This window comes from Aythya ferina (assembly GCF_964211825.1).
Source record: "Aythya ferina genome assembly, chromosome: 2".
Lineage (NCBI taxonomy): Eukaryota > Metazoa > Chordata > Aves > Anseriformes > Anatidae > Aythya > Aythya ferina.
Window position 1 is genome coordinate 391,193 of NC_140297.1, and position 22,805 is coordinate 413,997.

Genomic DNA, 22,805 nt, shown 5'->3' on the forward strand with positions numbered 1-22,805 from the left:
CTGTGCTAGGGCTCTGTCATCTGTACAGCGCTGAAGTGCTTCCTGGTCTATGAGGGAACCTGTAACCTGTTTAATAATTAAATAATTGCATTCAAATGATTTTCCTTTCCTTTCCAGGTAAGTTACCTGGAGTAGGTGCAGACCTGTGCTGTGCTTGCAAGTCCAGCATGGCCTTCAGGCCTGTGTTGTGCTGCACAAAATCCTCAGCCACAGAAAAAACTTAATGGCTCACTGTGACAGAAGAGCCTGGAAATACCTTCTCATATTGAGAATTACACCACCTGTGTGCCTTGACTTCACGTAAAATAAATTCTCATACAAATATCCTTCCTGACAGAGTTGTTTTCTTATATGAAAATCCTCTAATAGCTCTAATGGACAAAATGGGAGAATCTGTTCCACAGCTAGGATCTGATTGGAGTGCTGCATGCAGATCGGAGCTAATGCTACACTACTCATGGTTTCCAGTATCTAAGTATATGTAAGAGAATATCTACACTATTCTCTCTTTCGTGTTCTCTTCAACACATAACATTTTAAATATTTCCTTATGCAATCCAAATGCCTCTTCTGCTAGGATCACAATGGACCAGCAAAACAGTGGTTGGAAGAATGCAACCACTCATAACAAGGAAGTTTTACAGCTGCTTGTTTTCACAGTCTTTGATGGTTCCTTTACCTTCCCAGATCACAAAGCAAAATCAATGTTCTGCAGTTGCAGGAGGCAAACAACAAAATAGACATGCACTGAACAGTTTTGTCCAGTAGCAAACTAGACAAACTGTGTTTGTCTCCTTGAAAATGAATGCATGAAGGCAAACATGATAGGGTGGAACAACAGCACCAAGGGTAGCATAGCCAAGGTAACCTTGCTTCAGTACACATCTCATATTCACCACCTGCACTGCTTGTCAGAATTGCATAGCTTAAATTAAAATCAACTCCACAGCATTTTTTCCCATCCCTCATCCCAGAGCCTATAAAGTTTAAAGCTATATCACTCTGCTTGGAAAGAAATCTTTATTGATTAAAAAAAGCAGTAAAACAACAAAAACAAAACAAAGGAGTCCACACAAAAAAAATAAAACCCCACAAGAACTGCCTCTCTCCACAGCCCATGCCTGTGCTGCAGAGCAAGGCTAGGAAAGCCTCCCTCCTCCCTTGACCTCACATGCCCTTCACCCACGGCTAGGCCAGGAAGGGGATGGAAAGTGACAAGTGTTAAGGTGCTGAGTAACTCTTGATGTTCCCAGTCTCTCAAGTACTGTTGGCCTGTTCCTGCTCAAAGAGGGCCATGGCTAAATGTGAGCGTGATGCAAGCCCTTCCAAGTTACTGAGGACACAGCGGTGGTATAACTCCTCACTGAGCCGGGGATTGCAGCTCCTCAGTGCATATTTCTGCACTAGCCCCGGCTCCACAGCCCGAAATAAGTGCAAACCAGAATAGTGGAGGAAGACATCAAATACCTCCATGCCCTCCAGCACCTCATCTCGGTCCAGGATATCAGCTGCTAGCTTGGTACGTGCTGTCATGTAGTCAGAGTTGTAAAAGCAGGCCTCAGCAAAGGAATGTCTGTCAAAGTGCCCGTCCCTCAGGAAGTCGGTGCTGGAGGAAGCAGTCTGCTCACCACGGTATACCAGTGCAGGGTTGAACTCCTGAAAATGCACTGGGAAAAAGACCTGCCAATTGCTGATAGTATTCATTCGGCACCGGTTCAGGAACTCCATGTTGATTTCCGTCCAGACACTGGCCAAGAAGAACAGAGTGTCCACAGGGTGCTTCTTTGAGACTATATCCATGAGTTTCACTTGCGATGGCACCTCAGTTTTGACACTAATCCAGGGGATTTTAACTTCTGCATAGCGTTTCTCCAGTTCTGCTACCATGGTCTTGACTCCAGCAAATACATCCACTTGGCTGACTCGCTGAGCATCGTACGGATGGTAGATGAAAAGCAAAGTCAGCAAGGCGTTATCATGTGTGTCCAGTGTGTTCATAGCATACATATCCAGGAAGTTCGCCACAAAATCCAAGTCCTGTACTGTCAATGGAAGCACCAGTTGCACCCGCGTGGCCTCTGTCACATATGGCATGGGAATAATTTCTACCTTACTTAAGGGCCGCACCAAGCTCACTCGTTTGACCAGAACGTGACTGTGGCCCTTTTGGGTCACCGCCTCCAGCAGTAGGTCCAGGGTATACTCCATGCCCCGTGTGGGGTCAAAACGCCGGTAGCCATTCAGCAACTGCCGCTTGCTGAAGCGAAGTGAGGGCTGGTAGCGACTGTTAAGTTGCTCAAGTGCTGACTCAATAATGTCACTGACGTCTGCTTTGCTGGCTCCAGAGAGCTCGCACTTGGGAGAGCCATCAGGACAGGAGAAGAGGTACTGCTCAGTGAAGTAGTCCCAGCTGATTACCTCAAAACGTGTCTTTGGAAGAAATGGGGCATTAATCCCCACAGGCCACGTCAAGCCTGCCTCACCTGCAGGAGTCAGTGATGTCAGATTCCTGATCTGCATCTGTGCAAAAAAGAACACATAATGACACTTTCTCAAGGAAGGTCCTGTCCACTTCCCACCCAGACCTGCATCACCACCTAGAAGCATATCCTGATAGCATCACACCAGCTTTTGGACAGCATGGTATCTGAAGTGCTACTTCTAAGATGCAGGACTATCTCCTGTGCCTGGCTGACAGCCACCTACAAACAGAAACAATCTTCTATGACAGAGTTGGAAGAAAAGGAAACCTGCTTGGATGAGCAATATTTACAGATATCCCTCACCACATACCTGGAGTTCCTGGATCTCCTGGTAGGCTCTCTCCAGCTGGATCCTGCTGAAGTGCTTGTGCAGCCGGTACATCAATGTCACGTCAGAAACAGGGTGCACAGCAAGAGCTGCTTGGAACTCCTCTTCTTCCTCCTTTTCTGGCTCAGCATTTTTGGCCAATTCATAAGTGTGATAATGCTGACCCTGAAGTGAACAAAAGCCAGGAAGATTGGCATGGAACTCTAATGTTCACAGCAAAGCCTTCCCTCACCTGAGACATGCATCCGCCTCTCTCTCTGTGCCGAGTGCAGTACCCAGAGACAAGAACACAACAGCTACCCTCCATACCCGACCTCCATAAATTACATGCCTGTTTACTTCTTAGTACCAATGCACCCTTTATCCACCCTCCAAAAAGCAAAGCATGTGCTCTCTCCCCCAACTTCTCAGCTTTCATTATGGGTGTCTCCCTTGTGCCACCACACCAGACAGCCCTTTCCTCTCCTAACCCAGTGGGGGCTCGCAGAGGAGTTCCTTTGCTGAGCAGCAGGGACTAGCAAGAGCATGGGTTCTGTCAGACTTAGCTAACACAAAAAGCTGGGGAGGGAGGTAGTACCTGAAGCTGGGAAATACAAGAGATACCCAGGAAATCAATGATGCAACGCCCCAGCCACTCGTCTGGGCGCACACTAAGGATCTCATTGCGGCAGCTGTCCAGGTGCGGGTGGAGCTTCAGAAGCAGGCTGCGGGACAGCAGGTAGCCAAAGCCACCGTGGCAATAGCGGGCCTGCTCATCTCCCCCGATGAACTCCTCTGCTCGTCCCAGGTAGACATCTTGGTTAATGCTTAGGTGTGTCACCAGAGCCTTGACCTGTTCAGCCTGTGCATAGGTGTCATCCTGCATGATGTAGAACCAGTCGTAGTCAGAACCAAAGTGCTGATGGATATAGTACATGGTCTCGTACATCAGCCAGATAGGACGCTCGTCTCCATGGGCCACAAGCACCATGCCATGAGGCACCTTGGCACTGCGCAACCCTGTGAAATACAGCAGGCGTGGGAAGTGATGGGCTACAGTCTTGTTCACTGCCACTGCCAACGTATTGAGGGTAGCCTTGGAAGTCAGCACTGCCACAAACAGTCTCTCATGGAATCCCAATTCTGTCTGGATGTAGCGAGTTCTGTAAGGGAAGGATAAAAATTGAAGTACACTAATTTAGTGTCAGAACATCCTCATAAGTTAAGTTACCTCTGTAACTGCTCCATCACTTGGCATAAGTCTTTATCTGTTAGAATCTATTGATAGCGAGAACAGTTAAGCCTGAAAGGAGAGCTTTAAGAGCAGACTCACTAGTAAAAGTCACGTTTTTTAAAAAACACTTCCTTCCTTCAAGGAACCTACAGCCTTGCATTACTTCTGCAATCCTGGAAACTGTGCAAGTCAAAAAAAAAAATAGAGGTAACTACTAACAAGTGATACAAGTTATTACTAATGGCTTAGAAGTCTAATGAGTAGACTGATTAATGTGTTTTTAAGTGTAATTTAACACATTATATTAGACACATGTATCTCAGTCTAAGATTTTTTTAATTCATTTCTGCACTCCTTCAAGATAGCAAACTAGGCCATTACCTCATGCTGTTACAACTTTTTTGTTTTTTAAACAACTGATTTGAAGCTGTAGAGCTCCAAACGTCATTCACACGAAGTTATTTTCCTCGGAAGAAAAGCACTGATTTTACCTGAGCACTTTCTTGTAAGGCTTGTTGGGGTCCCTGTAGTACGGCACAATCCTAGGCCTGAAGTCCTCGTGACCCTGGCCCGGCCGCCCATCCTCCGCCTCCGGTTGCGCTCCGCCGGCGGGGGGCCCGGCCCGGCCCGCCGCCCCCAGGCACGGGTCCTCGCCGGCGCCGTGGCTCCAGGAGGCGCGCAGCAGGCTCAGGCTGCAGCCCAGGGACAGGCCCAGCACGAGCGGCAGCACGGGCCGCAGCGCGGCCAGCAGCGCGGCCAGGCGCATGGCGGTGCCCGGCCGCGGGGGGTCCGCTCCGCTCCGGTCCGCTCCCGGCGAGCGGCCCCCGGCCCGCTACCGGCAGGACGGGCTCACGGAGCCGCTCCGGCGGCCCTGGGACATCGCCGGCGCGGGGCCGCGGGGCGGGCGGCGGGGCCTGCGGGCAGCGGCCTCAGTGCGCGCGGGTCAGCGGCCGCGGGGCGCTCCCAGCGGCGGGCAGGGCGAGCCCGCGGCAGGGCCGGGCCCGTCCCGGAGCTCCGTGCCAGCGGCTGCCACCCGGCCGCGCTCCCGCCGCTGCCACCTCAGCCGCCTCATCGCCACCTTCGCGCTTCCGCTTCCGCTTTCCTCTATGGTGCCGCGGCGGCCGCTCTACCCGCCGCCCGCGCCGGCTCTATGGTAGCGCGCCTGGGGCGGGGCCCGGGCGGGCGGCGCGGTGCACGCCGGGACGCGCAGTGCCCGGGAGCCGCCCGCGCGCGCGGGGCCGGCCGGGGGCGGGAGCGCGGCCCCCCCTCCGCAGCGCGGCGCGGCCGCCCGGCGCGGGTGACGTCTCGCGCTCCGATTGGCCGCTGCGCCGGGGGGCGGGGCGTGCGCACGCGGTGGCAGCTGTCCTGTTGCGACAGAAGGAAAGCGCCGAGCGGCCGGTACGGGCGGCGGGGCCGGGCCTGGCTGGGGGCGGGGGGGAACGGAACGGAACGGGGCAGGGCGGGGCGGGCCGGGCCGGGCCGGGCGGGGGGGTGGGTGCGGAGGCGCGGGGCGGGCGGCCCAGAGCGCAGCGGGCGGCCCTCGGCCGGGCCCGGCGGCGCCGCGTGCTCCGGGCTGGGGCGGAGAAGTGGGGCGGGGCGGCCCGGATCGGCGCGGCCTAACGGGCCCGTGTCCCCCCGCAGCCGCTCCCCTGCGCCTCGCCATGCCCTCGGACCTGGCCAAGAAGAAGGCGGCCAAGAAGAAGGAGGCGGCCAAGGCCCGGCAGCGGCCCCGCCGCGCCCCGGAGGAGAACGGCGATGCCGGGACGGAGCCGCAGGAGGCCCGGCCCCCGGAGGCCAACGGAACGGCGCTGCCAGGTGAGGGGCGGCCGCGGCGCGGTGCTGCCCGGCCCCGCCGGGACTCGCGAGCGCAGCCGCCGGGGGGTGCCCGGCCCGTGGCGCTGCGCCCCGTGGGGTCGGCCCGGTCGGTCTGTGTGCCCCGTGCAGCCGGGGCCTGCTGGCGGGCAGCAGCCGTACGCGGTTGGCCGTGCCCGTGAACTGGTGAATCGCGGCGCTTGTTCTTCCTCAGGGAGTGCCCTGCGGGCTTGCTCCTGTGCTGGGCCGGGCCCGCTGCGGGGTCTGCTGTCAGGGCTGCTCCCTCCCTTCAGAGCCAGCAGGACACCTGTGAGCTGTGCGGTGGCTTTGTACAGTGTGGCTGAAGTGTTCCCTAGATTCTCTCTTGAGGTTGCTGATTGAAGGCAGAGGGTGCTGGTGGCATCATTTCCTTCCCAAGCTGATACTGTCCTGATCTGGTATTTGATGTCCAGAGCCGCTTTTTCTTTTTCTTCTTTTTTTTTTTTTTTTTTGTTCTGCAGACACTACTGTAGGGTCTGGTTTCTTAACTAAAAATAATGCTGTTGTTATGAACTTCAGCTCAGCTGTTTTTCTGGGGTGCACCTGGTTTGCAGAGCCTAACCCCCCTGAGGGAAGTAGGCAAGGTAAAGCTCGTTGGTAGAGTTTATTCATGTCCTTGGTTCAGCTGCCTGGTGACCCATGGACTGTCGGGCACGCCAGTTTTTCTCCAGACAGCGAAGACTTCAGGGTGTGTCAGCAGCGCGGTGCTTCAGGAGGCACCGGGTGCCGGATCCGGGGCAGCCCGAGGCCGGGGGTCACACCGGAGGATGCTTCCCCGGGATCCAGGTTGTGCCGGCACCCCCGTGAACCTCGCCAGCCTGCTGCCTGCTGGTGCCGCCGGCACGGGCGCTGCGCGGCCGCGCTCCGACCGCGGGACCCCGGCGGTGCCCGCGGGCAGCGCCCGCCCCGCGCCCGCCCCGTGCCCGCCCGGTGCCGCCGGCCGCGGGCGGGGTCTCGGCGCCCGCCCGGCCCGCTGCCGGCCCGAGCCGGCCAATCGCCGCCCGCTCCCCCGGCTCATTTGCATGTCGCCCTCCGATTGGCGGAGCCCGGGCCGCGCGGCGGCGGCGCGGGACCCGCACTTGCAGCGCTCCGGGAGCGGGGGGGGCCCGGCGGGGGCGGCGCGCCCCGTGCCGGCTGCTCCCCTCCCGCTGCAGCGGCTGCGGCCCTGCCGTCTGTAGGGGCTGCGTGCGATGGAGGCAGCCAGGCGGTGTCCCCTGCTGACCTGAACACCGGGTCTCTGCTCCGAGCCTTGCTACGATCCCTAACGCTTCTTCGGCTGGCAGGCAGGGCCTCGCGGAGCAGTAAAAATCGGGCTGTAACTCAGGGCTGCAAGAGGGACGTTAGCAAGGCAGGAAATGTTTGCTTTTGCTGTAGGAGGAGAGGAAGAGGGAGTCTACAAATGGACGTGTTACCTTAGGAGCTGGTAGGGCCTCTTCTAACGTTGCTGCTTCTTTTCTCACATCTTACCTGCTGCTTGTTTCCTGCCCAAGTTCTATTTAGGCCATCCCTGCCTTTAAACTTGCAACCAAAAGTGTTTAAGCCCTTCCCCTGCCCCAGCCCTTTCTGCATTGAGGGTTAGTCCTACTGTGCATGGACAACAGGTTGGCTGTTCTGACTACTCACCGGGTTTTAATGGTCAGCTATTATTTTTAGAGCGGGTGAAACTTCCTCTTAGACCATTTGATGTCCATTTGCTGAGCTGAAAATTGAGTGCCATCATCTCTGGGCTTCCTTGATATTTTTGTAGAAAGAGACACTGGTTGTTTTTTTCATCCTGCTGATATTGGTTTAGGGGCTTATGGAATCAGAATGGCCTGGGTTGGAAGGGACCTCAAAGATCATCTGGTCCCAACCCCCCCCCCCAGCCAGAGGCTTCTCGTGTGTTTGTAATTCAGTAATCCTTCTGGTCTGTCTCTACATATAGAGGTGGATGCTCTTACGAAGGAGATGGAGGACTTTGAATTAAAGAAAGCTGCTGCCCGTGCTGTGACAGGAGTGCTGGCTTCCCATCCCAACAGCACTGATGTGCACATCATTAACCTCTCGCTGACCTTCCATGGCCAGGAGCTGCTGAGCGATACAAAACTTGAGCTGAATTCTGGGAGGCGCTACGGCCTGATTGGACTCAATGGAATTGGTAAGCTGTAGGGCACAGAGTGACGGGTTTCTTGGAGCTCGGTGAAGGTTCTGTGCTGCTGAGAAGCTGGACACATTCGGGTGGTAAATGCTGGAAGCCAGAAAAAAGACTGTTAGGCATGATGGTTTCACCTCCCACATCTCCCCACCCAGCAAGACCAGTTGCTACTAGGACTATGGGGTTGCATCCTGCCTTTGGACTAAGCATTTAGACTTTCTGTGGAGACTAGAGTGGGATGCCTGGGCTCTGTGAACCTCTGATTCCTGTATGGAGGCTTTGTTTAACAGTGTCAATAAAATCAGTGATGATGCTACTAGCCAGAGAACTTGCATAGTATGGAAGAGTAGGGAAATCTAGTCTGAATGGGAAAACAGCTGTCTAACCACTGGAGAAGCTGGTGCTGTACATAGAGAGATGCAGAATATGGGTGTAATTGATGAGCTAGTGAGAGTGGTGAGGTCATATCAGGCTCTTTAGTGATAAGTTCATTACGTTCCTATGTGTTAGAAGTCTGTAGAGTCTGGTGTCCTGGTAACAGATGTTAGACCTGGTTAGACAGCAGGAAATACACAGCAGAAATACAGCTCCCTAAGTCTGGGTAAGGGCTGAACTACAATGGCTCTGCTAGGTCTCTAATTCCTCATAGGCAAGAAATTCCTAAGGATTTTCTTGGGTTGGAAAACGAGGGAATCAGTGGGATCTGACTGCATTTTGTCTGTTTCTTTGTGACATATCTTACTGAATAAAAATAATTGTGGAGTGTCTGTCTGCACACAGGGAAATCCATGCTTTTGTCAGCTATTGGGAAACGAGAAGTGCCCATTCCAGAGCACATTGACATCTATCACCTGACCCGAGAGATGCCTCCCAGTGACAAGACCCCTCTACAATGTGTGATGGAGGTGGATACAGAGAGAGCCATGTTAGAACGAGAGGCAGAGCGTCTGGCTCATGAGGATGGTAAAGCTTTTCAGAGTCCCTGTGGACAAGGGACATTTCTTCCACTTTCCCTTCCCACTGAAGAAAGGGTCTTACCTGGGTTCCTTGGCAGAGTTTTTACATATTACTTTTTCTCCCAGCTGCCCGGTACTAGTTGAAAAGTCCACTTCTTTAGATGAAATTACCCAATGCGACTTCTTAAGAAGCGTCTAAGTCATAGGAGTGGATGGGGCTGACTAGTGATGAAGCAGATGGACTATGAGCTATCTCAGCTGTACAGATGTGCAGCTGAGAGCCAATTACTGTTAGAAGTGCTGACAGACAGGCTCTTTTTCAGCGGAGTGTGAGAAACTCATGGAGTTGTATGAACGTCTGGAGGAGCTGGACGCTGACAAGGCAGAAGCACGGGCCTCACGTATCCTGCACGGCCTGGGGTTTACACCAGCCATGCAGAGGAAGAAGCTGAAGGACTTTAGTGGTGGCTGGCGAATGAGGGTGGCTCTTGCTAGGTGAGTGGTATGCTGCCTGCTGCCTCCTGGGAAAATGCCTGTCTGATCCTGATGCTGCAAAGCCACACACACAGTTCTAAGAACTCAGAGGAGAGCTGAGAGGCTTTGGGTACCTGCATTTACCCTGTGCTGTCATCTCCCCTCTCCTTTTAGAGCCCTCTTCATTCGTCCATTCATGCTGCTGCTAGATGAGCCCACAAACCACCTTGACTTGGATGCCTGTGTGTGGTTGGAAGAAGAGCTGAAAACGTAAGCATGAAGGAGTTTGCAGCTTCCGTAGGTTGTAGTTTTCTGCTGGAACATCTTGTCAGCACGTGAGCAAGTGCTACAAGAGTAACTGTCTGTAGTTCTTGTGGCTATGTAACTATACTGCATTACTAATTGTACTTACATATTTTTAGTAGCTTAGTGGGTAGTATTGGTGATAGGAGGGCGGTTGGACTAGATGATCTTGTAGGTCCTTTCCAATCTCGTATTTCTATGATTCTATGATACCTCGTGCTTGCTGCTAAATGTTACGGTTCTTGATGCAAGGGTAAAGAATTCAAGATAAGTCTGTCTCTTCCTTAGTGAAAAAAGTGAGAAATACTGGTACAGGTTAAACTTGCTTCCTGAAAGCCAGGAGCAGACCTGGGAGGCATGTACCAGAACCATGTGCTGTACCAGTAGTGTAAACTTTCTAGACCTGGCCTCCAGCACAGCTTTTTGCATATTGTTTTTCTCTTCAACTGTAGTGTCTGTATCTGTTGGTTTCATCTTGTTCTAGTATGTGGATGCAACTGTTTTTTGTTAAACAAAGTTAAAATGTTAATGCTTAAGGCAAAAGATCTAGGAATAGCTGTGAAGTCTAGGTTATTTGGGTTGTGTGTTAAAAGGACTGTGTGTATAAGCACGAGAAGGGCTTTTCATTTACAGAGATGATTCTTTCAGCTGTCAGTTGAACCTTTTGTCTGTTTTATATATCAGGTGTTTTAGGAAAGTAATCTGAACCTCTCTCTTTTTGGGAAGAGGCTTTAGCCAGTCATTTTACCAACTTGGAAACGAACCTGTGATAGAGAACCTAAGAGATGGCAGGCTGTAAAAAGGTGAAAATGAGAAGCAAAAGTTGAAACTTCTTAGAAGTGTGACACCAATGGAGTTCTGCATCAGTAGCAGTAGTAATCCACCACAAAGGTAGCCAGCTCTCGACTCTTCATGAATATGGATGAAGAGTGCCTTATGATGAAGGATGTCTTAGAAAGCTGATCATTGCTGCTTTACTGCAAATTTCCTGAAGCATCTCTAAGGCTTCTATCTTTTTGTTCTTAATCTGGCTGTAAACAAGAGAGATCTGTTGCATGTAAATCCTTTGTCACCATCAGGGCCAACAAGCAATTCTTTTCCTAGCTTGGTCTCTATTAAGTTTTGTGGTGCCACAGGTTCAAGCGGATCCTTGTGCTGATATCCCACTCCCAGGACTTCTTGAATGGTGTCTGCACCAACATAATCCACATGCACAACCGCAAACTGAAGTACTACACAGTGAGTGAATGGTGTCTTGTGCAACTAACAGAAACAGAGGAACTCTGCTCTGGGGCATGTCTGATGTTTTGTGGTCTCTCTCTCTAGGGAAATTATGATCAATATGTAAAGACTCGCTTGGAACTAGAAGAAAACCAAATGAAGCGTTTCCACTGGGAACAAGATCAGATTGCACACATGAAGGTATCTGCCTAGTTGCATGAACATCTTCCTGCCTATGCAGCCATGCACCTCTAGCCTTTGTATCATGGCTTTTGGCTAACTCTGTATTTCGTTGCAGAATTACATTGCGCGATTTGGTCATGGTAGCGCAAAACTGGCCAGGCAAGCTCAGAGCAAGGAGAAGACCCTTCAAAAAATGATGGCTTCTGGATTGACAGAGAGAGTGGTGAACGATAAGGTGGGATCAAATGTGGGATTGCATCTAGAGATCAGTGTAGGAAAGTTGGGCCAGATAAGCAAAATGAACTTTAGCCGATGGCAGGAATGGCTGACACAGCTGAGAGCAAAAGTAGGATTCCCTTCCAGATTCCTGTACTGAATATAGGATATTGCTGAAGAGTGGAAGGAGGAGACTTTTTTTTTTTTTCTTCCAATGGAGAGAAGGGGATTTGTCATACCAGTAAGGCCATTTTGTAGACACAGAAATGAATGTCTGAAAGTTGGAGAAGATCAGGGAGGATGCTCAGAGCAGCTCCTGATAATTTGAAAAGTATAAGCACCCATTTGCTTCAAAGGAAAAGAAATAGGGAATCATTAGCCAGCAGATAAACCTGTGAGTGAGTTGCCAGAGGGAACAGGGCGTGAAATAAAGGGATTGATCTGTATGTGCTCCAGGGTGTCTAACAAGTGGATATTCTATGTTGACAGACTTTGTCATTCTATTTCCCTCCCTGTGGAAAAATCCCCCCTCCTGTCATCATGGTGCAGAATGTAAGCTTCAAATACACCAAGGACGGGGTGAGTATAGCGAGTGTGCATGGGTTGTATGGAGTTTACTTGTATCCTCTGCCTTGTAATGGGGGCTTTTGGGTAAGTTTTCTAATCAGGTGGATCAGATTTCTTGGCAGTGTTAATGCTGAGTCTGCTGAAGACAGAGCTTTACAGGTGCAGCATGTGGAGTCTAAGTAGTAATGGAAAGGCATAATATGTCATAATTTATGTGGTTTGCAGCCATGGATCTATAATAACTTGGAGTTTGGGATTGACCTGGATACCCGTGTAGCTCTTGTTGGACCCAATGGAGCTGGAAAGTCAACACTGCTGAAACTGCTCACAGGAGAGGTATGCTCCCAGCATTGTCTAACCTGTTCTGTCCCTTTATTCTTCGAGTAGTCTTCAATGAAGCTGCATTTATTTGTGAGAGCACCCCTATCAGACTTTGGAAATCCTGAAGTTTTGCTGCAGTATAGGGCTTTTGCTGTCATGCTATATGTTCAGACATGCAGAGGGCTGGCATACAGTGAAAGAAGGGAATTTATGGTGAAATACTTCTGTCTTTTCTTTGTAGCTGCTGCCCACAGACGGGATGATCCGCAAGCACTCACATGTAAAGATTGGTAGATACCACCAGGTACTCCCTACAGCAACTACCATGGACATGAAATGCTGAGGAAAAAAACTGACAGGAACGGGGAATCTTGTCCCTCTATTTCTGCTTCTAAAGGCCCATCCTGCTGCTGGTTTTCCATGCCTTGAGCTTGGGGAGGGAGCTGTTCTTTTGGCAGAATGGACTCTAGCCAATGTTTTTGCCCTGAAAAGTGGCTTGCTGTGGTCCTTTTTTTTAGCCTCTCACCTTTTACTGGAGAGATGGTTGTCCCATGCTTGATATTGGACAAGCACGCTATTCTGAAGCAGCACTCCTGCTCCTGAAATGGAGGCTGCTTCCATAACGTTTCAGCACAGTGAACATGCCAGGGGTGGGGTTATCATCTCATGGATTCTGCTGCTTTGCTGGCACCAGAGAGGTATAAGGGGGGAGATGGGTGGCATGCACAGCCTGAAGCTGGCTTTTGTTCTCTGTTAGCACTTGCAAGAGCAATTGGACTTAGACCTCTCGCCCTTGGAATACATGATGAAATGCTACCCAGAGATCAAGGAGAAGGAGGAGATGAGAAAAATCATTGGCAGATATGGTCTGACAGGGAAGCAGCAGGTCAGTATGAGCTGTTGAAGTTTTCTTTTTATGCATTAAGGAAGTAGAGCTGTTGCATTTTCTGTTGTTCTACAGATACCTGGCAGTGTGATGCAGAATGCAGCATGGTGCACCACAGCATCTAAATGATTTTTCCATCTCTGTCTTTAAAATTGGAGAAAAAATAACTCATGGCTCACAGTAACTTATTTTGCGTTGCAGCAATTTATGGGTTGAAATGTGTGACCTCCTCGGAACCCAGGTGAAGGAACAAGGGTTATGGCATAGTGCTAGCCTCAATTATATTTCAATTATAACTTGAACCAGGTTGCTTATCTCTATTTCTGAGATGAATGCCAGTCAGAAATGCCAGAACATATTCTCAGCTGGGTGTGGGGAACACATGGTTCAAGCAAATGAGCGTTGAATCTCTAGTGGTGCTCTAACTAAACACTCCACCCTCCTGTATTTACATTTTGGTGGGAGTTGTCATCATCACTGCAGTTAGCCTTGATTTTTACACTGTTCTCCATTTGTCACTCAAGAAGTTGAGAGTAGGTTTAGGCTTTTGTCAGGATGCAATGAACATTAGGCAGATCTCAATTAACTTTCCTTTGGAACCTCTAACACAAGCTGAATCTTGCTATGGACACCCCTTTTTCAGAAGCCTTTGGAATTCACTTGTTTTGCTGGTAAAGGAAGCCTAGTCTAGTTGTAAGCCTACATTTGTCCTCTTGTGTCATGTAGCTGCAGCAAACACAGTTTGAACTGTGAATATTTTGTGGTCAGTGTGGCATCTAGGAGCTGGTGCTGTAAGGTACCCTGCAGAGCTGCAAATAGTGTCTGTGTTTGTCAGGTGAGCCCCATTCGGAACCTCTCTGATGGGCAGAAGTGCCGCGTGTGCTTTGCATGGCTGGCCTGGCAGAATCCTCACATGCTTTTCCTCGATGAACCCACCAACCATTTGGACATAGAAACAATAGATGCTCTGGCAGATGCTATCAATGAATTTGAAGGAGGAATGATGCTTGTCAGCCATGACTTCAGACTCATCCAGCAGGTAAGAAGAGTGGTGAATTTTGGCAAACCAACTTTCCAACACTGAGTAATTAAAGCAAGATGTTTTCAACTGTTTTCAGCTGTTCCTTATCCTGAAAAGATATGTGAGTGAGAAATATCACTGCATATGATTCCCTTGCCATGTTCATGTGGAATAATTACCTAACCTTGGAAAACATTGTAGGCATGTGAAAGAAAAAAAAAGTGCTAAAAATGAAGAGTAAGTTAAATGGAAATCATGACACATGTGGATGCTTTAACTAGATTGTTTTACATGATACTGGAGTAGTTCTAGCAGTTTTCTTTATCACTCCATCTCTACATGTTAAGGAGGTCACTCCATATACACAGAAATATCAGGTGTTGATTTATCAACTATAGCTTTGTCTGCAAGTTCAGATACAATTTTATTTTTGTGCGATATGCAGTGCAGCATATCTGCGTAGTTCATGTCAAGAACTACCTTTTCCGATTCCCAGCTTAGCAGGAAGTGAATTTCTTATTCCATGAACGAAAAAAATAAATGTAGAGGGTTCAAGGACTGTTAGTTCTAAAATCCTGTATAAATTATTCAGAAAACACCAGGTGGGGTATTTCACTGCAGATATCTTTGGTAGTCAAATATGTAAAACTCAATAGACTCTCTCCTTGCTTAATAGACTCTCTCTCCTTCAGAGAGTAGATTTTGGTTAATTTTATATTTTTGGTAAGATTATAAAATGCTGCACTACAAACCTTCCTTTCCTTGTGTATTTGCTTCTAGGTTGCACAGGAGATCTGGGTCTGTGAGAAGCAGACAATCACAAAGTGGCAAGGTGACATCCTCGCCTATAAGGAACATCTCAAGTCAAAGTTGGTGGATGAAGATCCACAGCTCACCAAGAAGACCCACAATGTGTGAGCTCTAGAGCAGTCGGTCAGGTGCTCTCTGTGGAGACTGACAGTGGCCAACATGACTCACTCACCTGCCGACTGGAATGGGACTGCTGCTATCTCTGTGGCTGTGTTCTAGGATTGCTGCAATACTGCTTTCCCTTGACTTGCCTTGCACCTCTGTATCTGGACAGATCTCTTCTCTCCTGATCTGGCTGCATTTGGGCAACCATTTCCATACTTAGATGATGTCCCATCTGAGCCAGGCCTTGGAATCTAACGGTCTGGGGTCGTGGCAGTTAGGGTGTCTGAGTTGCAGTGATACAGAAGTGAAGACCCCAGCCCAGCTTACCCTGCCTCCTCCTTCCCAATTTCTGCTTCGGTTTAGATACTTCACTTCAAACTCCTCTGGCCTTGGTTTGTTTTTAACTATTATTTAACAGTGTAATTAACAGATCTGCCTGATCAGTCAATAAAGAGGGAAGAACAGTCTTGTTTTGTGAGCTGTAGTAGTTATTGGGGCATGCTGGGGCAAATCAGCCAGTACTGAGCTTTACGAGTAAGGATGCAGGGCTCTCATATGAAGTGAGGGTTTGTTTCTTTACTATTACCAAAGTCCTCTTGTTATGACCAGAATTTGTGGTATAAATGAAGGTGTGAATACTGGGCTCTGGAATTGTACAGAGCAGAGTATGACGATTCTTGAAGCTGGGAAAACTGCTAATTCACACATTGAACACTGGGTTTTCCAGATAATGACAGAAGGGGGAGCAAGCCACACATGCTTTTTTTTTTTTTTTTTTTTTTTTTTTCCTCTTGTTAACAAATACAACTTTAAAGGGTTCCGAAGATTTGAAATTAGAGAGTCAACATAGATCTATAGAATACCAGCACTTGTTCTCTACAACAGAGCAACTTAGATGCATCTTTTTTCCTTCATCTTGAATTCTGTGGATCTAATATGAGGCTCTTATTAAATCTGGATTTTTGGACTATGAACTAATTATTTCTTCCTTCCGGGTTTAACTAAACAAGACTAATCAGCTATAGTTAGTTTAACTTTTCTTTCTTGTTGTTCCTGACAATTTTTTTAAAAGCTGTTGTTTAAACTGCATTTTGCCACAGCAGCTTGAATAATTTATTGAATAAAATACTTCTTCATGTATTTTTAAAACAATGAGAAGGCACTAAAAAAGTAGCAAATCAAACTAAATACCTTCTTATGATCATGAGCTATCATTTTCATTACTTATGACACGTGTGTGGCAGCACTGGTCATACGAAAGGTTCGTGTAATCCAATAACCTATTCCAACAGGACACATTGACAGAGAATTTGAAGAACAAGACAAAAATGTAGTTATAGTTTCTCAGATGCTGTCTGTGGCTCTGGCCTTTTGAACAAAGTAATTTTGCTCAAAAAAGTCTTCTCTGCCCATAAACAGGGGGTTTGGAACCAGATGATCTTTAAGGTGTCCCTTCCGACCTGAGCTATTCTATGGAAGTATTCCCTTGCTTTTTCCAAAGGGACCATCAAAGTTGTAGACTGCTGCTGTGGAAGCATCGTGTATCATCCACAGGACAAATGTCACAGGAAGAGCTGCTTCCACTAGATACTGCAGAACATTTATTTTTTTCAGTGTTTTTAGCAATGATTGGAGATTGAGGGGGAAAAAAGTGTTTTCTACGAAAATAATGCAGATTAATATAAATGTTGTTTAAGTTAGCTTTGCAGAGAAGTCTAGAATGCACTGAAAGGTCACTTGAATGAGTATGTCATAGTGTGGTACCTGGAAGCTAACAGAGGTAGTAAAGGAGAAAAAGCAAGCCGCACACAAGTAAGTAGGGTAAGACTGACTGGTAGGACAGAATTTAAAATGAGAATCGATGAGTGCAAGTCTTCGTTAGTTCTGCTCTCTAGGTTTTAAAAAGATGTTGGTGAGTTGAAAAGGGTTGCAAAGTAGCTATGAGAATGATGAGGTCTGGAAGTCTTGCCTGAGGCTACAGCTGTTCCTTTTGCTGTTGCTTATTCTTAGTAAAGGCTTGGCAGTGACTCTATCAGCACATTTCGTATCTGTGTACTCAAGGACCATGGTGGCAATAATAAATGCAGGTTATAATCTTAGACTGAATTCTCTGGGAGTGGTAAATTCTGAGGAGGGCATAGTAATATTGGAATGAGAGAGCAGGTGTGATTGGAGAATTCTTATTAGGCGATGGAGCAATGTATTGGGTTTACATGGCAAGGTTTTGGTAGTGGGGGGCTGCAGGGGTGGCCTCTGTGAGGAGAAAGCAGAAGCTGCCCCATGTTAGGTAAGGAACAGTTCCAGACAGCTCCAAAGGGACCCGCTGCTGCCCAGAGCTGGGCCAATGAGCAATGTTGTTTGCCCCTGGGAAAGCAGAGAAAGGGAAAAAACTGCTGCACAACAGCAGCTGGGTGAGAGAGCCCTGCAGACACCGAGGTCAGTGAAGGGGGACAGGAGGTGCTCCAGGCACACAGCAGCAGTTCCCCTGCAGCCTGTGCAGGGAGAGGCCCCTGGTGGAGCAGGCTGTTCCCCTGCACCCATGGGTCCCACCCGGAGCAGATCTCCACGCTGCAGCCCCCCTATGGGTGGAGGAGCCCCTGGTGGAGCAGGTGGATGTGGCCTGGAGGAGGCTGCGGCCCATGGAGAGCCCCCGCAGGAGCAGGCCCCGGGCCGGAGCTGCAGCCCGTGGAGAGGAGCCCACATGGAGCAGGGGGCTGGGGGGAGCTGCCACCCATGGGGACACGTGCTGGAGCAGTTTGCTCCTGGGGATGGAGCTGTGTGGGAGCAGTGCTTGAGGAGCTGCTGCCTGTGGGCAGCCCCCACAGGCTCAGTTTGGGAAGGATGGCATCCCGTGGGAGGGACCCCACAGGGAGCAGGGGCAGGTGAAGGAGTGGCAGAGACAAAGCATCAGGGACTGACCACAGCTCCCACTCCCTGTTCCTCTGCGCCACTCAGGGGGAGGTCACAGAAGAGGTTGGGTAGAGGGGAGATTTATTTATTTAGTTAGTTAGTTAGTTTCTCACTGCTCTAGCTTGTTAGTAATAGGTAATAGATTTTATTAATCTCCTTATGCTGCATCTGTTTTGCCTGTGATGATAATTGTTGAGTGATCTCCCTGTCCTTATCTCAACGCTTGAGCCCTTTTCATCATATTTTCTCCTCCTCTCTTTTCTTCTCCCTTGGAGGAGGAGGCGTGAGAGAGTGGTGGTGGTGCAGCTCAGATGCCTGCCTGAGTAAAAGCACCACAAGCAAATAGGAGAGTTATGTTAGCTGTCTGCTGCTACAAAGCAAGAGAAGAAATTGAGTTGCAGACAGATTCCTGATTTAGCAAACAAGTCCATAGCTACATGTTCAAAGCAGAAGTAGCTCTAAATGCACTAGAGGTCACAGTATGCCAGGATTTGTAAAATTGAATATCTATGCATGTTTTAGCAATCTAGTTTTTCAGCCTTGATTTAAACCTGTTCAGTGGTGACAGTTTGTTAGACTGCACTGAAGCAGCTCTGGCAGACGTATGTCCTGGAGTACTGATTGCTGTATGAGAGGCAGACACTAGCCAGGGCAATGGCATTTTGCAGTGTTTCAGCTAGGGCTTGTCTAATCATGCACAAAAGCAAAACTGTATCTAGACAAATTAAGAAAATTGCTCCTTATCTGCTTGAATGGTAAAAGAACTGTCCTAGAGCCTATGCACAATTACTCTTGCCTGTAGTCTGACAAAGAAGTTGCCTATAACACAGCTACAACTAGAAGTGGCAGATATAACTTCAAGTGCAGTTGTGTGATTCCCTCATCACTGTGGTCAATACATACATCACAAAAGTAGTACAATGATAAGTCAAGCCAAACACAGCTTCCAGAACGGACAGCCATTAGCACATGTAATATAGGGAAACGGATTTGTGCAAAAGTAGTAAGAATGTGTTAATTCCATAAATACGGAAACACAAATTTGATTATACTGCTGAGTGGATGAGCTTCCATCCTTGCTATATGATGGATCCCAGTGTTCAATGCTGTCACTGATCCATGTCCATCAAAGGGTTTCCTTCTAACTTAACATTTTCTCAGAAAACAAAACAAAACAAAACAAAAACAATAAAAACAATACAGAAAAAATACGTGTGTATAACTGCCAATGCCAGACACAGCTGTAGCTGGGGACAGGTATCACTTATAACACATAAAAACTTCATTAGCATTGGAGATCTTTTGCGTGCTCTAACTTACGGAAAAGGTAAATAGTTCCAGTCACAGAGAACACTCCACACCCAGCTAAAGCATCTCTACCATTTACAGCTTGGTAAATCATTTGGTGGGTAGAGCATACATCAGAGAGGGAAGCCCTGTGCTGTACTTAACCAGTGCATGGCCTCTTGCAAAAGAAAAGTGGTGATGTTGCCAGCTCCTTCCTCCCAGTATGAACCATCCACTATCTCTTGATGTTGACAGACATCAATGTATATGCTACTTCTATTCCCAGAAGGATCTTGCTACCTCTTACCTTCTGTGCCCAAGCCTCCACATTCCCATTTCTTCCCTCTTATTCCCCTCCACAGATGTGCTGGCATGCATGTCCCACACGTTCATTCACGTTTCAGTTGATGGGTGCAAGAAATCCCTCTGTCACTGTGACTTCTATTTGCACTAGGGAGGGGCCATCAGATGCCTCCCCACGAGGACAGACCTAGAACAAAACTGAATTCAGTGAAATGCTATTGGCCCTACCGACAGTGACTGATGCAGGATGTCTCCCAGGCTCAGCCCTTGGAAGATGAGACTTGCTAAGGATTTGCCATGTGAGCAATATAACGTAAGCCCCTGCATAGGAGACAGTGTGCAGGGCACTGCAGAGATATGGACGTCCCCTCAGCTGGAGGTATATATTAGTATTACAATTTTGCAAAATATGTGTTTTGGTGCCTGCTGAGAGAAAGGCTTCATTTTCTCTTCTGTTCAGACTAAAGTAACACAGCTCTACTATGTTGCTGGATTTTTTTTTCTTTCCTTTTTTCCCTGGCACAGCCTAATTTCTGCGTCATAATTATCACCACTAGTGTGATCATTGGTTTCCAAGACAGATCAAACACACACTCAGGATGTTGGCCCTCTCCTCCCACTGCTTTCCTTCCGTCCTTCCCTTGAAGATTCTCTGTTGTATGAAGCAGGCAGGATGACCCAGCCCAGACTGGGTGAGATGTTATCTGCAGGTTCGTGCCCAGTGCGTGCCACCAATAAGAACAGAGTCAGAATCTACTGTGGGAGGAACACTGGCTGTTAGGAGGTTGTTCAATGCTATCATTCAGTCACTAGACCAATGTTACAATCATTTACCGAGTCTCAACTGACTGTACCACCTGTGCCACAGCACAGAGGTGGCTGTCCTGGGTCTGTCCCCTCCCAGCTCTTGCTGCACCCCCAGCCTGCCTGTTGGCAGGACAGAGCAAAAGGCTGAGATGTCCTTGGCTTGGTATAAGCACTGCTCTGCAACAATTAAAACATCGGGGTGTTATCAGCACTCTTCTCATCCTAAGCCAAAACATAGCATTCTACCAGCTACTAGGAAGAAAATTAACTCTGTTCTAACTGAAACCAGGACAGCGGCCCAACACATTTGATTCTGGATCCAATACCTTGAGTACTTCACTTTACACCCTTCCACCAAAGCAGGAACCATCTTTTCATCAGACCCAGAATTAGCTCTTCTCTGGTGCTTCTGCCCCATGTGAATGGGACACTACTGTTCTTATGCATGTCTTTGCCAGTATTACCCTCAAGCTTCTCAGGTCTGAAAGTTTAATTGAATCAGTTAATTCCAAGTGCCTTTAAGGCCAGCTGCCCTGTGGTTAGTGCCAAGTGGAATCATCAGCCACAGATGTGCATCCCTCACACTCCCTGGGGACTGCACCTGAGGCATGTGAAGGACTGCTGCCTTTGCTATATAACTAACCCATGGTAGCTCATGGTTGCTCTGTTAGAGCTTGCTCAGGGGAAGGGGCTAAGATGAGTGCAGAGGCTGGGAAGAAGCGTGGTGGTCATGCTTCCACTTCTGGAGATAGGAAGTCTAAGAGGAAGCCCAAGAGAAAGGAAACCTATTCAGTTTATATCTACAAAGTACTGAAGCAAGTGAGTAAATGTTTCTCTAGTGGTAAGAACTGTTTCACATGTAAAACTACTTCTGCTCACTGTGTGTTAGCTCTGTAAAAAGGAAAAGAGGAAAACGTGCTTTTTAGTGAGATAAAAAAAAAGAGTGAGACAGTATAGAACTCCAGCTGAGTATAAAATGGGGTGTGGCAACAAATCTCTCAGTAGGAGATGAGACGGATCTGGATCAGAAAGGGTTTCATAGGCAGAATGAACTCTACTGTATGGCTCTGTATAAGGAAGTAACTGAGTAGAAATCAGTTATACCTGTCATCCTCCCTATGAGTAAGTATTAAAAACTTCATAATTTCTGGAGATTTTGAGACTTGTCAGCCTATGTTGGGGAGAGGAGAAAGTCTTTGGAGAGGTGGCCATAGCATGGGGCAATGGGGCACCTACGCTCCTTGTAGGATTGTTTTCCCTGTGGGACTGTTCAGAGGCTCCTGGCAGTGCAATGTTATAGCCAATGCAGTACCACAAGGACCTCTTCAGTCCAATGGAACTGGAATGCAACATGAGAATCCAGGGGGTGGGAGGGGAAGAGGAAGGAGGGCCCTTTTCTTGGGAGTGTGGGGTCTCACTGCCTGGTGATGGTGATATGACACAGCATTTGGTTACCGTTTCACAGGTGCACCCTGACACTGGCATCTCCTCCAAGGCCATGAGCATCATGAACTCCTTTGTCAATGATATCTTCGAGCGGCTGGCTTCAGAGGCCTCACACCTGGCCCAGTACAACCACCGCTCCACCATCACCAGCCGTGAGGTGCAGACGGCTGTGCGGCTCCTGCTGCCTGGCGAGCTGGCCAAGCATGCTGTCTCTGAGGGCACCAAGGCTGTCACCAAGTACACCAGCAGCAAGTGACCACTGGGCTGCAATTAAACCTCTCTGCCTTGGCTGCACCCCATCTGTCATGGCTCTGTGGGGTTGTGTTGAGGGGGGGTGTCACTGTTGGGCGTGGGCACTGGTGTGGCCTGTGCAGCCTAAACTTAAAGGTTTGGAACATAAGTAATTGAAGTGGTTTATATAGAGAAGATTGTATCAAATCATCAACTTAATAGATAATGTCACAGTCTTGTCACTTCTAATTTTTAGAAAGAATTGCTTTGGCTTTAATTAGTTCTATATGTTAACTAGAGCACCCAAGTAGCACATAGTTGTTTCTGAGCTATCTAGCTCTCAGAAAATTGTTAACGTAGATCATGGATGGTGACTCTACTTCTTGTGGAGTCCTGTGGGATTTGGTATTTGGTCTGATGTAACAGTAAAAGCAAAATCTGCAAATACACTTTAAAAACACAGATAATGTCTTTGCCTCATAATTTATAATGCAAAGGTTAGTTTGACCTATGGACATCAGGATTGTTTGGTTGGACTGGATGGACAGCTGTTCTTTGAAAATGAATAAAACCAAGTAGAGGCTTCAGAGCTTTCTTGAAGAAAGGTAGGGTCATTCTGCGAAGAGGGTGGGTTCCACCACAGTTCTCCAAACTCCTTTTTTCAGTTTTTGGGCTACTGATTGCAAAAATCTTATGTTGCCTTGGAGGTTCCTATAGTGCTTCCCAACTGTGCTGGGCCTCTGTCATGG

General features: G+C 48.5%; 3 protein-coding genes across 3 annotated transcripts; 2 read left to right on the top strand and 1 right to left on the bottom strand.

Annotated features, from left to right (window-relative positions):
- Positions 1-1,003: 1,003 nt before the first annotated feature.
- On the bottom strand, positions 1,004-4,924 carry CHPF2 (chondroitin polymerizing factor 2). Its single transcript, XM_084508352.1, has 4 exons — positions 4,516-4,924; positions 3,389-3,953; positions 2,794-2,976; positions 1,004-2,520 (listed from the first exon to the last, which is right to left on the bottom strand). Exons 1-4 carry the CDS (start codon positions 4,788-4,790, stop codon positions 1,258-1,260), a joined length of 2,286 nt encoding a protein of 761 aa, XP_084364478.1. The 5' UTR covers positions 4,791-4,924; the 3' UTR covers positions 1,004-1,257.
- A 358-nt stretch (positions 4,925-5,282) lies between these two features.
- Positions 5,283-15,539, top strand: LOC311431122 (ATP-binding cassette sub-family F member 2). Its single transcript, XM_084508353.1, has 15 exons — positions 5,283-5,422; positions 5,666-5,839; positions 7,800-8,012; positions 8,790-8,972; positions 9,289-9,460; positions 9,614-9,709; positions 10,879-10,981; positions 11,069-11,164; positions 11,262-11,381; positions 11,852-11,941; positions 12,155-12,265; positions 12,492-12,554; positions 13,008-13,136; positions 13,972-14,175; positions 14,938-15,539. The coding sequence occupies exons 2-15, from the start codon at positions 5,686-5,688 to the stop codon at positions 15,073-15,075; spliced, it is 1,872 nt and encodes a 623-aa protein (XP_084364479.1). The 5' UTR covers positions 5,283-5,422; positions 5,666-5,685; the 3' UTR covers positions 15,076-15,539.
- Positions 15,540-20,652: 5,113 nt separating this feature from the next.
- Positions 20,653-22,518, top strand: H2BK1 (H2B.K variant histone 1). The gene is made up of 2 exons (XM_084508354.1): positions 20,653-21,198; positions 21,845-22,518. Exons 1-2 carry the CDS (start codon positions 21,025-21,027, stop codon positions 22,079-22,081), a joined length of 411 nt encoding a protein of 136 aa, XP_084364480.1. The 5' UTR covers positions 20,653-21,024; the 3' UTR covers positions 22,082-22,518.
- Positions 22,519-22,805: the final 287 nt, after the last annotated feature.

Bases quoted from the DNA above. Each gene is read 5' to 3' on its own strand.
- CHPF2 (XM_084508352.1), bottom strand. From the start codon at position 4,790: ATGCGCCTGGCCGCGCTGCTGGCCGCGCTGCGGCCCGTGCTGCCGCTC. The intron at 3,954-4,515 runs GTAAAATCAGTG...CTTCCCTTACAG, and splicing joins CCTTACAAGAAAGTGCTCAG to AACTCGCTACATCCAGACAG. The intron at 2,521-2,793 runs GTATGTGGTGAG...TTTTTTGCACAG, and splicing joins AGGAGATCCAGGAACTCCAG to ATGCAGATCAGGAATCTGAC.
- LOC311431122 (XM_084508353.1), top strand. From the start codon at position 5,686: ATGCCCTCGGACCTGGCCAAGAAGAAGGCGGCCAAGAAGAAGGAGGCG. The intron at 11,382-11,851 runs GTGGGATCAAAT...CTATGTTGACAG, and splicing joins AGAGAGTGGTGAACGATAAG to ACTTTGTCATTCTATTTCCC. The intron at 12,555-13,007 runs GTACTCCCTACA...GTTCTCTGTTAG, and splicing joins AGATTGGTAGATACCACCAG to CACTTGCAAGAGCAATTGGA.
- H2BK1 (XM_084508354.1), top strand. From the start codon at position 21,025: ATGGTAGCTCATGGTTGCTCTGTTAGAGCTTGCTCAGGGGAAGGGGCT. The intron at 21,199-21,844 runs GTGAGTAAATGT...ACCGTTTCACAG, and splicing joins TCTACAAAGTACTGAAGCAA to GTGCACCCTGACACTGGCAT.